Raw genomic sequence first — 16,121 nt, 5'->3', positions numbered from 1 at the left:
TACATACAATATGCTAAATGAGCGTGGCTCCTCTCAAAGTTTTTCTCTTCACTACCTAAACATTTTTATTTATTTTAAACAACACAGGGAGATAAAGAACATTTATGTAAAGCTGTTTTAAGACATTATATGTTGACAATAAAGATTGTAGAGGACACCAATGACACCCACACTCAAGAGCTTCTTATTGCATTTAACTACTCTAATTACTGCCGTAGCCTCATGTACATTTACAGAAAAGCCATTTCAAGGTGTTGATCTAATCTTTACAAACATAAGATTGTAAAAGGAAAAAAAAAAGTTTTTTCTTTTGTAAGAAAGAGTGAAAAAAAGACCAAGTAGTGTGTATTTAAATTTTGTCTGACTTAGTCACTTTAAAGTATAACATGAAGCTGGTCACCATCCACTTTATCTGATGACTTTACAGTTTTTCTTAGATGTGATTAAATGGAAAAACCACATTCTTTTGGATGGTCATCATATAACCCATAAGTGCTGATCATTATTCATGCGTGGTCACAGTTTCATGTGTGTGTGTGTCTACTTGTGTATTAAACATTTCCAAAAACTAAATCAGTTTACCCAATTAAATTTAAATCCTGCACATGAAACCAGTGTCTTGAGTGACTTATTAAACATAATAAATCTTGCATTATATGAGACATTTAATGGTAGAAATCAAGACAAAAAAGCACATGATAAAAATACTGCGCTTATATTTTTGCATAGGCTTTGATTCAGGTTACAGCTGTACTGCTACTGTGAGTGTGATGTTGGTTTCTCAACTGCTGTAGATATTATGCCCTGTGGAGGGTTTCGGGATCACATGGATTTAGGTCCACAAACAAACAAGTGAAGTGGTTCGGGTGGGTCGAGAAACCTGAGTGAAAATCACACATCTGTCATTTCATCCTCCAAATCGTCGCCCTCCGTTTCGCATTCTCCTTCCACTTCCTCCTCATCCTCTGATGTCATATCTGCATCATCCATCTGGGACATGCATTTCTGACAGGAACAGATGAATAAATAATTCTCCCTGAAAATGAGAGGGGAAAATGGTGTAAAAGGCTAAATTAAGACACTAATCACAATTCAGTCACTATTTACTCACACTCTTGTCCTTCCAAACCTGTATAGAGTGCAACCGGCCCTTTTTCATTGGCACTGGTTTCATTTCGGAAGTATTTTTTCCATTCATTTTTCCCATAGGGATTTTATAAGTCTTCGTTAAAGAGTTATTAGCCGTGAACCAAGCCAATCAGCAACAAGGTGAATCCCAACACTACAAACTTTTAATTAAAGCAAAAAAGGTGTTTAAACTTGGACAAAAGGGACAACATTAACTTAGCGGCTTTTGTGAGTGAAAGAACTACAATCCCATGGTGAACACTGAATAGTTTTATTTTTGTTCTGTTTTTAATTTGATCATGCTGTTATTTACATTTACAAATGTTGATTTTAAATATACTGTTTATAATATACTAATATAGAAAGAGTCTCGTTCCACTTCTAAGGGAACCATGATTACATTCGTAACCGGAGACTATTTTCACCAGGAATTCCATTGTTAAACAAGATTATTTGAAAAATAAACTGAAAAAAAAAAATGCGGGCAAACGGCTTAAATAGAAGCAAATACTATGGATTAACTACCTTGTAGCTCACAGTAAGGTTGTCTTTAAAGGTTTATACCATTAAAAAAATAATTTCCCTATGGAGAAATTTAAAGGGATAGTTCACTTTGAAATTAATTTTTGATATGTTTTAGCTTACCTCAAGGGCATCCAAGATGAAGGTGTCTTTGTTTCCTCAGTAGTTTCAATTTTGATATTTTTAGGTCAAACCGTTCTTGTCTGTCTGTCATATAATACACGTTTATGGTCACCTCACCACCTCAAAGAGCATGCAAAGAGAAGTCCAAATTAAACATGATTTAATGACTCGTAAATGTAAGTACACAAGAGGTAAAAAAGATATAAATACTGTTTGTTTTCTCACACAAACCACTCGTTTCATGTCTTAGGCCATCAATGTGTACTTATATTTATAATTAAATCATGTTTAATTTAGACTTCTCTGTGCATGCTCTTGGAGGTCGACCCCATAGACCTCCATTATATGACTGACAGACAAGAACAGTTTGACCTAAAAATATCAAAATTGAAAATACTGCGGAAACAAAGACACCTACATCTTGGATGCCCTTGAGGTAAGCTAAAACATACCAAAAATGAATTTCAAAAGGGTGACTGAAAATATAAGAATTGTTATTCAGATTTTATATCTGAAATCATACAACATTTTTTCGAGAGGACAAGTAGCTAAGTAGTAAAGGCCCGATATACTTCAAGCGAAATCGAGGAAAGAACTGGTGACACTTCGAACAAAATGAGGCCAAAAATAAGTTGCTTTGCAAGTGAAACAGTTTGCCAAAGGAACCTTCCGGAAAAGTTTGCTCCGGCTGGTCAATTTGGCTAAAAGCCACTATTAGCGTGGAAGGCGTTGGGATATTTACTAGATGCCACTAAAACTTTGTTGTTTTTTTTAACCCCTAAGCGAAAAATAAAAAAGAAAAGTCTAAATGATACTTTAATGGTTGTTCTTTTGCCCTTTTATGAACATGTGTAAAAATTCTTCAGAAATCTATTTTGTCTTGCAACCAATCAAACAATCCCAATATAAAGGTATGGAATGCTGGAAATGTACATTGTATTTATCTTTCAAACTCAAGTGTTTAGACCTTATATATTCCTTAATTCCAATGCACCAGAATACATTGAAGATCTGCCCCATTAGGGCTTTCATTCTACCCTTATTCCATAATAAATGAAGATCCATCAGATCCAAGGGAGATCCAAGTCTCTAATCTTGACTTCACCTTGAAAAGAACTGCTGAACAACTTTGCTGTGAGTGTGAAGTCAGGCTTTTTTCACATGTAAAAAGTGAATATAGATTAAGTGGGATGTCCAAACAAACCCTCATTGGTCATCCAGGCGGTATAGCTGCTGCAATTGACAGGTAAATGATCAATAGGAGAGCAAGGGCCCAGAAACAAGTCAACAGCCCCTGTGGTTATCCAGGCCGAGAGCTGCTGCCAGAGACCAAGGCCATTGATCCTCTCTGGAGGTAGACTCAGCTGGGCAGTTTCACAGAGAATGCTTAAACAAGGGATTGCATTCGTTTACCTCAATATCTTGTGCCGGCTATGACGACTCCTGTCTCTTTGGCAGCAGTCCAGGTAGCTGATACAGATTTCCTACAGAAAGAACGAGAGAAATTCATGAGATGATCAACAACTCAGCAAGTCTTATTTGTTTTAATTATTTGTTATGTTATGAATCAAGTTGTACAGAAGAATGGTTTTCTTTTTTATAAATTGGCCAAAGCCATGAAATTACTCTGTGGGTGTAATCACTCTCGAAAAACGTTTCATTGCATTCATTTTTTCTATTTTGTCCGTTTTGGAGGCTGGCAGAGACCATCAATATGGAAATACACTCCTGTTCAAAGGTTTAAAATAACGGTTTTCAACTTTATTAAATAATGTCAGTTTTGATCAAGTTAATGCTTCCTTGTTGAATAACTAATCACTCCTGTCAACTTCTGAACGGTAGTAAATCTTCATGCGTGTTCCCCAAAAGAAAAGAAAAAAACAATTAAATAAAATCAAAGGTTTGGAATGACATGACAACATTTTTTTCCCCCCATTTAATTCTACTTCCAAGGAAATCCACATCCTGTTAACTACCTCAAATCAAATTCGGGAACTTAAAGGAGTAGTTCACTTTTGAAAAAGCTTTTGCTGATAATTTACTCACCCCCATGACATCCTTTCTTCAGTCGAAAAGAAATTAAAGTTTTTGATGAAAACATTCCAGGATTTTTCTCCATATAATGGACTTCAATGGGAACCAAACGGTTCAATGTCCAAAAGACAGTTTCAGTGCAAACTACAAACTGTTCAAAGGGCTTTAAACTATATTTTGTTAAAATAAAGAAATAGCAAAGTTAAAGTTTTATAAGCTCAAATGGTCACCTTGCTCTGTTCTGTGATGCACGTTCATGACTCTCCTGTTCGAACTCGTTCATCAAAATGAACAAATCTTTTACCGAGTCATTTGGTTCATTCAACAAACGAAACGAACAAATTGACTCTGAAAAAGTTCTGTTCATTTTGATGAACGAGTTTGAACAGGAGAGTCATGAACGTGCATCGCAGTACAGAGCAAGGCGAGCATTTGAGCTTATAAAACTTAAACTTTTTTATTTTTTTCGCTTGATAAGACCTTTATTCATCGTCTGGAATCGTTTAAAGCCATTTGAACAGTTTGCACTGAAACTGTCTTTTGGACCTTGAACCGTTTGGTTCCCATTGAAGTCCATTATGTGGAGAAAAATGCTGGAATGTTTTCATCAAAAACCTTAATTTCTTTTCAACTGAAGAAAGAAAGACATGGACATCTTGGATGACATGGGGGTGAGTAAATTATCAGCAAACGTTTTTTTTTTTTCAAAAGTGAACTACTCCTTTAATGAACATTCTCAATTTAATTCTGATCGGTTCACAGATTTTGCTATAAGGCAAAACATGATAAGAAAAAAACGGTCACTGTGTCAGAAAACCAAGTTAAAACAAATTTGGCATTAGGTAACCTTGTAAAAATTCATAAAGCTCTACAATGTGAATTCAACAATAAAAGCTATAAAAAATGCACGACGAGCTGTCATCCACTGGCTAATATGCTTCAGATAAACAAAGCTATGAAATAAATCTGTGCGATGTTCTACCTCTCCAGCACGAGGGCAGGCAGATGTAGGCCTTTTCAATCTAACTGACAAGCTGCCAAAACTGCTCCAATCTTCAGAGTCTAGACTGTAATTCCTACCGACAATGAAACACTCAAGGCTTTAGAATATTACGACCCTCCCTCCGAGCATCAGCTTAGCATCTATTATCCAACATCCTCCTCTGACCTCTCCGGGGCTGATGTCACCGAGGGCGGCGAGGTGAAGGAGGAAGTTGTTGTCAGGGAAAGACGCCTCCGCATTGGGAACGCAGCTGTGATTACCTGTACAACAACGGAAACGGTAATAAATCTTCACTTCTTTCACCAGAGCAAGAAGACAGGCCTCATTTGTTAAGCTGACCTGATTTCTGCTACTACTGTATGTGAAATGCTCACAGCTGTACAAACTGAAAGACATGCCAGTATGAATAAAGACAATTCTCACAAGAGCTTTGCAGCAGGAAAAGTCCAGAGCCTTCGCAGTTGAGGAAATCACCGGTTTCTGTAGCAGAAGAAAAAAAAAAGATCTATGAAAGATTCATGTCACACTTTTGCTCAAAACAATAATGTGTTACACAGATCGATGGCCGTCTAAGTGGTAAAATGTGTGTCTGCCTCCGCTTGATGTCAAACGCAGAGATGGGTTCAATCTTTGCCGGTATACAGATCAATGTGTGAGGATCTAAGCACTAGAAACAGGTGTGAGACTTAAGAGAAAAATTACCTTTGTCGATGTCCTTGTACAACTGATCGATAAAAGCATCCAGTTGCTCCCTCTGCTGGCTGGGAAGCTCCAGTGCGTCGCACGCATGAACCCACTGACTCAGAGAGCTACAGACACACATCAGATCAGAATCGCTTTAGGAACATTATTCTACTGGATATATCTCTCAAGGGTAAAACATTGATTGTTTGTATTGAGTGGTTTACCTGGTGCCAATACCCTGACCGTTGGTCCCAACGAGCGAAAACAGAGAGCGAAATCCTTCTGGAGAGAACCACTGTATATACACAAAATAAGTTACTTTATAAACATCTGCCCTATCCTTAATTCAGTACATTCAGTGGGTCTGTTATACTCTTAACAGGAATGAAGTAATGACACAGATACTCGCATACGTTTGGCGACTACATAACATCTATCATTAGACATTGGCTTTTAAATGAAAAAATTGAGATTTCACTCGCTAGTGTTTGAGATGTGTAAAATTGGTATACTGTGCAACCCTAGTGGTTATTGTTAGTAGTAGTCTGTTAAAGTTCTGCCAAGTTCTGTTAAAATGACAAATATGTACTTTCATTCATATTTGGTCAAATTCTCATTTTATAAAAATTTTCGTTCATATATGGTCTTGTTCTAAATCTAATTAAGTTTGGCCAATGTTAAAAGTGTAGTTGTTTTGCTCTCGGATCATATTACATGTGAATAAAGTAAAACTTTATATATATATATACACACTACCGGTCAAAAGTTTTATATCAGTAAGATTTTTATGTTTTTAAATGTCTCTTCTGCTCACCAAGGCTGCTTTATTTGATGAAAAAAAAAAAATGACAAATAGTAATATTGTGAAATATTATGACAATTTAAAATGACTGTTTTCTATTTTAATATATTTTAAAATGTAATTTGAAAGTTGAATTTTTTTAACATCATTACTGTTGCTGATTACACATTAGTTTTCAGTGTCACATGATCCTTCAGAAATCATTCTAATATGCTGATTTTATGCTCAAAAAACAAATTATTATTTTCAATGTTGAAAACAGTCGTGGACCATTTTTCCCCCAAAATTCTATGATGAATAGAAAGTTCAAAAGAACAGCATTTATTTAAAATATAAAACTTTTCTAACATTCTAAATGTCTTTACTGTAACTTTTGATCAATTTAACTCATCCTTGATGAATAAAAGTATTTTCTAATTTCTTTCCCCAAAAAATAAAAAAATCTTACTGACCCCAAACTTTTGAATGGTAGTGATTAATGTTATAAAAGCTTTCCATTTCAGATCAATTCTGTTCTTTTGAACTTTCTATTCATCAAAGAATCCTGAAATAAAAATGTAAAAAACTGTTTTCAACATGGATAATAATCATAAATGTTTCTTGAGCATCATATTATAATAATTTCTGTAGGATCATGTGACACTGAGGAAAGGAGTAATGATGCTGTAAATTCAGCTTTGATCACAGGAATAAATTTCACTTTACTATATATTCACAAAGAAACCTGCTGTTTTAAATTGTAATAATATTTCACAATATTACTGTTTTTTTATCGAATAATTGCAGCATTGGTGAGCAGAAGAGACTTCTTTTAAAAACATAAAAAATCTTACCAATCTAAAACTTTTGACCGGTAGTATATGTCTGGTAGTGTTGTAGTGTTCAAGAACGGTCTTGGTCTCGAGATCGGTCTTAAGACTATTTTTGAAGGTCTTGGTCTCGAACGCATTTGTACTCGATCTTGTCTTGGTCTCAGACTAAAAAGACTCAGTCAAAGTCAAAGACTTGCCAATGCATTGTCCGATCCATTTGTAAAGATCATTAATGTGATTTGATGCCAAACTTACTGCTTAAAAAGCAATCAATAACTTCTTTCTAATTTGATTTCTTTTGTTACTGTACTGCCAGGTTCAAAATCAATGCAGGGTTTTGTCTAATAAATTCTATAGAATATAATTAAGCAATATCACAAGAGGAATTGAGCTTTTTTCATGAATATAACAACGATTGCAAATGTGATATTGATTTTATACAGACGTTCAATAAAAACATCAGTTAATATTGAGTGAAAGTTTTTGTTAATTTGGCAACGGGTTTCATTATTAAATTAATCAGCTGCTTTGAACAAATCAGTTGAATAAATGATTCCGTCAAATAATGTTAAAATGTTAATCTAAACATTATTTATGCAGGTGTAATTGTACAAATTCAGATGCAACCTCAAAGATGAATTTTATTGTTAGTGATTTAATTGGAAACAGCTATATAGTCTTAATATTCTTATTGTATTTATTGATTAAATATAAGATTTTTCTCAGACAGTACAATAGATATAGATCTTTTAGATGAATTTGAGGAGTGCTAGTCTTGTCTTGGTCTCGGTTGTATTGACAACAACACTAACGTCTGCCGCATAAACTAAGAAATGTACTATTTTTATTAAAAGATAGATAGATAGATAGATAGATAGATAGATAGATAGATAGATAGATAGATAGATAGATAGATAGATAGATAGATAGATAGATAGATAGATAGATAGATAGATAGATAGATAGATAGATAGATAGATAGATAGATAGATGGATGGATAGACGATGGCTGACCTGACTGAGACGATCTTCGTACAGTGCTGTGGAAAACAAATTACGCAGCAAGGCCAGCTGTCCCTAATAAAAGGAACAACACTGTATTTAGGGACATTTTTACTGGTAACACTTTATTTTAAGGTGACTCTACATGTTATTACACGCACTAACTATAGTAATAATAGTAAATGGTGCATAAGTACAAGTAGGGATGGGCAACGATTAATCGCAATTAATCGCGTACAAAATAAAAGTTTGTGTTTATGTAATACGTGTGTGTGGTGTGTATAATTATTTTGCATATATAAATACACACACATGCATGTATATATTTAAGAAATATTTGCATGTATATACTTTATATATATTTATACGTAATTAATATTATGTATAAATATAAATATTTTATATATTAAGAACACATTTTTCTTAAATATATACATGCATGTGTTAGTATTTATATATACAAAATAATTATACACACCACACACACATATATCATGTAAACACAAACTTTTATTTTGGATGCGATTAATTGCGATTAATTGTTGCCCATCCCTAATTACAAGTAACCAACCCTAAACCAAATCCTAACCCAAAACCGTAACTCTATAGTAAGTACATGTAGTTTATTAATATTATTACTCAGCGCTTATTTGAGTAAGTACAGTGTAAATACATAAAAACTCAAACTTCTTGATGATGCAGCATGAAGCATGAGAGGCTTTAATAATGTACAAAAGATTAAGGACTTTCCATTTACCTGAAACTTCTCACCCAACAATTTATGAACTATTTCCTCCTCTTCATTTGCTGTACGACTACAAAAATGATTGAACAACCTCTGCCAGCGTCCCTTATCTTGAGCCTGAAACAGCAACAAAAGCAGTTTTTGCTTGACAGAAGTTATTTCATACTTACTAACATTTCATTTAGGCAAACCAATAGAAAATGGTAACCTGCTTGATGGTGGCCACCATCCTTGCCATGATCATGATACTGGAGGTTTCAGGAGGGTAGTGCACGCTCCTGGATTAAATGGAAAAACAATTTAATGCAAGAGCAGAGTCATAAACTTCAAGGTTAGCATGCTAAAGAACGCCTATGCACCAACAGCATTCAAACCAAAAGCAATCAATTACTGACAAAGCAAGGACTCTAATGTTCTGCATAATACTTTCAGCATAGACCTCGTGGACAAAGAAACAAAGAAACAAGCGCGCAGCCATCTATTGAATCTTGTGTTTGAACTTCCATTTTGTGGTCGCTCTGTATATTTCTATGGCATCACTGATGGAGAGTAATTAGCCGGAGTAGTGGATTTACTTATTGTAGAGCCAAGTTATCATGAGCATTGCAATGTTTAAAGCAGATGTCAAAACAAATGTCAGTAGCCCGGGAAGATATATTTATAAAAAAAAAATTAATGAGTAAGATCTTCATGTTGTGGAAATTCGAACCAGAAGAGAGAACACAACGAGCGCAGCGCTGAAAAGAGACGTGGCTACATAAGGTCTATATGAGTGAGTATTTACTTCCATGCGTCCTTCAGCTTGTTGATTGGGTGATCCGGATCATCATGTGAAGGGCCAAGACACAAGACCTTGTGGTATTGCTCCCACGCAGCCTGTCGGCACTCAGTACCGCAGTACATCACCTGAAGGGAACGCATATGAAGACCATTCAAGGATAAGTCACAAACCAACCCTTCTTCAAAAAAACACATTGGTAGGATCGGTTCAAAAATACTTGTGTTTAATTGCTAAATTATTTTTTGAGGGATTTGTACTTTCCTCAAGTACTTGAAAATGAACACTCGTTCTTCCAATGGGGGGGAAAACGTACTTTTAAAGCACAAAGTACGTGTTTTGCAGGTCATCATGACTTAAAAATGTCCTTGTGCTCACTAATGTTTAATAAAAAAACAGCGAGCCAATCAAATCTTTGTCAATAATTGGTCAATTATGGTCGGCCTGACTCGAGGATCTCATCTCGAGGATCTTAAAGATACAGAATCCCTTGTTAATCATTTTAATGACCATTGCCAGTCTGTCCTGGACATAGTGGCCCCTGTAAAGCATAAATTGACTTCCCCTAAAAATACTTGTCCCTGGTTAAGTGAGGAGATTGCTTCCACCAGAAGAAGTAGAGCGCTTGTGGAAATCCACTAACATGACCTATTCATTATATGATGTCATGGTCTTACTTAAAAAGATGAGGCCATCATCATGCCCATTGGATATATATATATTAGGGGTGGCACGGTTCACAAAACCCACGGTTCGGTTTGTATCACGGTTTTAGGGTCACGGTTTTCGGTTCTGTACGGTTCTTGTTATTTTTTCTTTTAATCTTAACACTCAAGAAATGTACTTCAACATGTGATATATCGCTTAATTATCCACACTTTAGGATACAGTATTAAAAAAATATATATTATATTCATGCAATCATGCACAAACTGAATTTGACTCTTTGACTTTAAGCACATTTTGGGACTATCTCAGAGGAAAGCTAGGTGAGATTTGGATACAGCAAGAGAGAAGACATTGACATGCTTTTTGTTTATTTGGCAAAAAAAGGAGAATGTGTATCACTATCTCTACAAGAACTTGTGCATTTTTATCACATAAATCTTATTTACACAAAGAAATTAACTTTCATGTATCAACTGCTAACTTTTGTAGCTCTTACCAAAATTCTATCTTTTAAAAGAAAAAGAGAGGAACTCTTAAAACATTGTCTTTTAAATGTCAATATACATGAAACCTCATTGCCTATAGATAATTAAGCTATAGCAATAGCAAAGGCCATAAACATAAAGTGAAATTTAAGTTCAGCCTCAACACAAAAACAGTATCAACAATGCTTCTATTCCCAAAATGTGAGGGTACCTTTTTTCCACTTAAAATTAAAGTGCAGGATTTGGAAACGTATGACTGAAGCTCTTATCTATACATAAAGTGCCACTGTAGCGTTATATTAAAATATCATAACATGAAATCCAAAATGTTCCCACACACCGGACTTATACCATAGACTCATACGACGCTGGCGCATCCTCCAACTCCCTCATCTCTCCCACTTGCCATTTCTCCGCGTGCCGTGACCTGCAGCGCTCCATACTCCACTTTTACTGTTTACTAACTTGAACCGGCGCTGCACAGAGCGATCGGTAATGACATCAAATACCGCGAAAGTGATGAATGCATACGGAGCCGACTCACGCTAGTTTGATATTCACCGATCGCTCTGTGCAGCGCCGGTCCAAGTCGAACACGTTTATGTCGCGCGAAAAGAAAACACACGTCACATACGGGCACGAGGTTACATTGCGCATGCGTCGAACCGTGAGACGCACACACGCTCCGAACCGAGACAAGCGAACCGAACGGTTCGGGTGTTTTTTCATGTACCGTGCCACCCCTAATATATATATATAATGATTGATCTTGTTGCTCCTATTGTCGTCAAAATTATTAACACTTCACTTTCCACTGGGATGGTCCCAAACTTTTATAAACAGGCAGTGATAAGCGCCATTTTAAAAAAAGCCCAATTTGGACCCTGCGGAGCCTTGTAACTACAGGCCAATATCAAAGCTGTCTTTTATCTCAAAAGTCATGGAGAAGGTAGTAGCTGAGCAGTTGACAGCTAAAATCAATCTGACAGATAAAAATCAATCTGGTTTCAGAAAGATGCACTCTACTTAAACTGCTCTACTCAAAGTGTCTAATGGAGTACACATGGCTGCTGATTCTGGAAGGTACTCAGTATTGGTTCTATTGGATTTATCATCAGCGTTTGATACAGTGGACCACAAAATGCTGTTGAATAGATTAGAAAAAGAGTTTGGTATCGCTGGGTCTGTTTTAAAGTGGTTTTCCTCTTAACTTTTTCTATATATGTAAATAATATATTGTCTGAAGCCACTCCATTCATGAATGGAGTTCCACAGGGCTCTGTCCTAGGGCCGCTTTTGTTTATACTGTACATTACCCCTTTGGGAAAATTTTTGAGCCATTTTAACAATGTGTCATAACATTTTTATGCAGATGACATACAGTTGTATTGCTCGTTCAATGACTCCGAGTTCCACAAACTAACAGATTTATTGGAATGTTTTTCTTCAGTTAAATCGTGGCTTGCTAGTAACTGTCTTCAATTAAATTCGGAAAAGACTGAAACCCTAATTGTTGCCCCAGACAATAAAATACCTTCCGTTCTTCAAAACCTTGGCTCTCTGAGCTCCTCTGTCCAGTCGAGCATCAGAAACCTTTTATTTCTTCACTGTAAAGTCTTTTTACTTTTTGTAACAAATCTACTTTAAATCGCCTTCAAATGGTTCAAAATGCTGCGGCAAGGATCCTAACAAGATCTGGCATGAGGACAAACATTACACCCATTTTGTCCTCCTTGCACTGGCTACCCATCAAATTGCGTATTGATTTTAAAATATTAGTTTTAACTTTTAGAGCTTTACATGGTCAGGCCCCTCAATACATTGCTGATTTGTTATGCTCATACTCCCCAGGCCGTGCACTCCGATCCTCAGGCCAGAGTCTGTTAATGGTCCCAAAGACTCACTATAATATTTGGGGAGACCTGTCGTTTCAGGTTGTAGCCCCCAGACTGTGGAATGCCTTGCCTTTGTTCCTCCGTGTGACCGACTTGGACGATTATTTTAAAAGGCATCTTATTTAGACAGGCATTTAGTTAACTGGGTTTTATTTTGGGCTCTTTAAATGTTGTAATTTTACTGATGGTATACCGTTTTATTTTGTGGTTGCACTTAGCAAAGCACTTTGTGATTATTATCTGTGAAAAGTGCTCTATAAATAAACTTTACTTACTTACTTACTCATCAGCCATCACAGTCTTTCCTCTAAAGCTAAATATTTTAACCCTATAACGCCAACAGTATCATGTTTGATGCATGACATTCTCTAAATTATCAGTGCGTACACAATCAAAAAGACTAATAGTTTATACTTTTTATGAGCAAGTAAAAGCCCTTTATTTTCCATATTCAGGTTGTGGTACATGTGTCTTTTTACTGTGAAATCTTTACTGAATAAACCTAATTAGAACTTTTATATTGTTAGTAATATTTCAAGATGAACATTTACCGGAATGAAGAAATATGGGTTTACTTGATTATCCATACACACACTTAAAAAAAAAAGAGAGAGAGAGAGAGAATCATGTTAAGCTGTGTTATCAAATATGATTTTGAGCAGTGTTGGCTAAGATAATCTAAAACGTAATTAATTCTTAGCCAGTAATTACATCTTACAGTGTAATTAGGTTACTGTAAAAAGTATTGGATTACTTACACTAATCACTTTCTGAATACCATATCCACTTCGACCAGTTGAACAATGCCAGGGCATGAAAGTACTCTTTTAATTCTTTCAAATAAATAATATATTATATTATTCATAAACGGTTCAAAGTATTTAAAGTGAGACGGTTTCCTTTAACATTCATTTTAACATTGGATGTTACATGTTACTGTCAAATCCACTATTGTTTTATATAGAATTGTTCAATAATCAATACAATATTTAATTAAATTACATCCGGAGTAACGGTAAATTATGGTAAATGAAGAGTAATCCCTTACTTTAAGGGAAGAGTAATTCAATTACAGTAACGCATCACACCCAACACTGCTGTTGGGAACATTTATTTGTTAATCTCTCAATGATCAATGAACTCATTTATTATATGTTTTGCACCCACATTAAAACTACAGAGCTTCGATATAAAATAAAGCATTTAAATACAATTTGGTGAGGACATATTATTGGAAGTTGTAAATATTGATAGATACTGATATTTACATGATTTTAGTAGTCTACTCTAATGTTATAAAAACCTCATCTCATTGATATATCTCTTTATATATATATATATATATATATATATATATACACACACACACATGGCTTTACAAGGTAAATAATATCACATAGTCTGTTTGTTATCAAGAATAAACAATGTAATCGGTTTATTCCAGATTATTAACACCTGGGTCAAACACAACAGATGACATCAAGAATACATGGGAACACATTAACATCAAGTGTACCTGACACTGTGGGCAGGCCTGGTGTCGGTCAGGTCGCACCTTACACAGCTCAGGGTGAGGCAGACTCAGAGCGGGAAGACCACTCAACCTCCTGGCATTCTCCTCCGCTGTCTCCAGAGCACGCAGACAGTGCTCACATGCTGAATACGGGGAGAAGAAGTCATATAGTCACCAGATCTATATATTATTGAGAAACATGGGGTGTTTTGGAGAAACAAGTCAGAAAACATTTTCCTCCAGCATCACGACCACTGTTCTGGAAGAGGAACGGCTCAAAAGTCCTCTAGCCACTGTAAAGGTTTTGCATTTTGTATCTGTCATTGCCAAATAGATGCTGTATTGGCCGCAAAAAGGTCCCACACTATACTTCTAAATTAAAACTAGGCATTTCAGTGTCCAACCACTGTCTATCCTTAATAGTAATATCCCATAAAGCTGAATAAAAGCTTGATAAGATCATTCACCATCAGTATATGATCAAGAATATCTGGATAATAATTTATAGGGCACTTACCCCTGTATTTGTACAAGGCATTCCACAAGAACTGAGATGAGACTAGAGGCTTCTCAATGAAAATAGTGTCACCCTTTTTGAACGATCTTTTGGCGAACAATCCTTTGCCCTGTAGAAATATAATTGGATCATTACAATATACACATATTTAACTGCTGCTGACTGGAACATGCAATAGTTGAAACCCATTCAAAAGTGCATGTTCACATATATGTCACCGCTTTAGAGAACATGAATAGGATTGATTTATCAGAGTTTGCATGTTTTGGGGTTTGTATGAGGTTCTGGCATAATAAGCCGGGTGACGTGGGAAGGGTGCGAGAGCCATAATCAAAGCTAAACCTCTAAATAAAACATGACTGAACTCTATTATTAGATGAGGATGCATTTTTATCATGGCACTACTGTAGCATACCTTGACATTATCGATAAATCGGACCTCCACGCAATTACTAGCTTTGGCAGGATCCACGCAGCGAGAAAACATGTCATCTATGTGGGCCGCCATGTTGGATATTTACATATCAACCTCTGACCCCTCAGATTGACCAATAGTGTGTATGTGGTACATCTCCATTCACTGTCAACTCTCGACTGTAGATAGATTTATTCTGGAAGAAAATATCGCTGCTGCTTGTTATAAACATAAATGCTACGCTAAGGAGGAAGTTCTGTTTTGGTGCTTCTTGATAAAAATGTATAAATGTGCCGTCGGAAGGCGGGGCGAGTCAACTGGTAACTGGTGACGTCAAATTCGTGAATGAATTGTTCTTCTGAGTCGGATCCCGGGAATATGTTTGATTTGCAAATTGAACGATATAGTTAAACAAACATTCGAGCTGGTTTTAATGAATTGTGTTTTATCAAAACGTGCAAAATTCCTTTCAGAGTCATCTAAAATGAATAATGTAAATCTAAATTAGTCACCAAGGCTCAATCACTTGACATTTTTATGCCGGAGCTGATCATGCCTGAAACAAATTGAACTGGAACACTTAAATTACAATAAACACCCTTGTTAATTCATCCTAATGCAACCTAAACATCATTATATAAAGGGACGGATTTATGCATAGACATTAAGCACGTTGAAATAATGATACTTTATTATTATTATTATTATTATTGTTGTTGTTAAATTATTTCAGTCTAATGATAAAACTCTTATAAATTAATTACATATTTCCTGAAATCTCGTATCCATATTTCACCATTTTTATTTTTTCATAAATCATTACTATTGGTCTCCCGTGTCTGTCTGTGGTTACTCCATTGGATCCTAAAACTGTTAGTATAATGTAGTTTCCGCCTCTATCGTGAAAGCAGTTTGGACGTATCTGCTAGTTTACAATGCAAATGTAAATGAATGATTATTTGTTTGAATAAGTAGTGTTTACTCAACAAACACT

General features: G+C 35.6%; 1 protein-coding gene across 2 annotated transcripts; it reads right to left on the bottom strand.

Moving 5' to 3' along the window:
• Window positions 1–694: 694 nt before the first annotated feature.
• Window positions 695–15,334, bottom strand: smyd5 (SMYD family member 5). 2 transcript variants are annotated; one of them, XM_039648445.2, is made up of 13 exons: window positions 15,128–15,328; window positions 14,713–14,821; window positions 14,199–14,338; window positions 9,640–9,761; window positions 9,064–9,133; window positions 8,868–8,972; window positions 8,123–8,185; window positions 5,719–5,789; window positions 5,513–5,619; window positions 5,234–5,290; window positions 4,976–5,070; window positions 3,187–3,257; window positions 695–1,036 (listed from the first exon to the last, which is right to left on the bottom strand). In XM_039648445.2, exons 1-13 carry the CDS (start codon window positions 15,218–15,220, stop codon window positions 892–894), a joined length of 1,248 nt encoding a protein of 415 aa, XP_039504379.2. In that variant the 5' UTR covers window positions 15,221–15,328; the 3' UTR covers window positions 695–891. The 2 variants fall into 2 exon arrangements, with proteins under 2 accessions (XP_039504379.2, XP_088990907.1); XM_089134781.1 differs by lacking the exon at window positions 695–1,036 and having other exon boundaries at window positions 4,888–5,070; window positions 15,128–15,334.
• Window positions 15,335–16,121: the final 787 nt, after the last annotated feature.

Source organism: Pimephales promelas, chromosome 9 (assembly GCF_988280905.1).
Source record: "Pimephales promelas chromosome 9, fPimPro1.hap1.1, whole genome shotgun sequence".
In the NCBI taxonomy this organism is placed as follows: domain Eukaryota; kingdom Metazoa; phylum Chordata; class Actinopteri; order Cypriniformes; family Leuciscidae; genus Pimephales; species Pimephales promelas.
The sequence above is the reverse complement of the archived record's forward strand: the minus strand, read 5'-3'. Positions and strand labels throughout refer to the sequence as shown.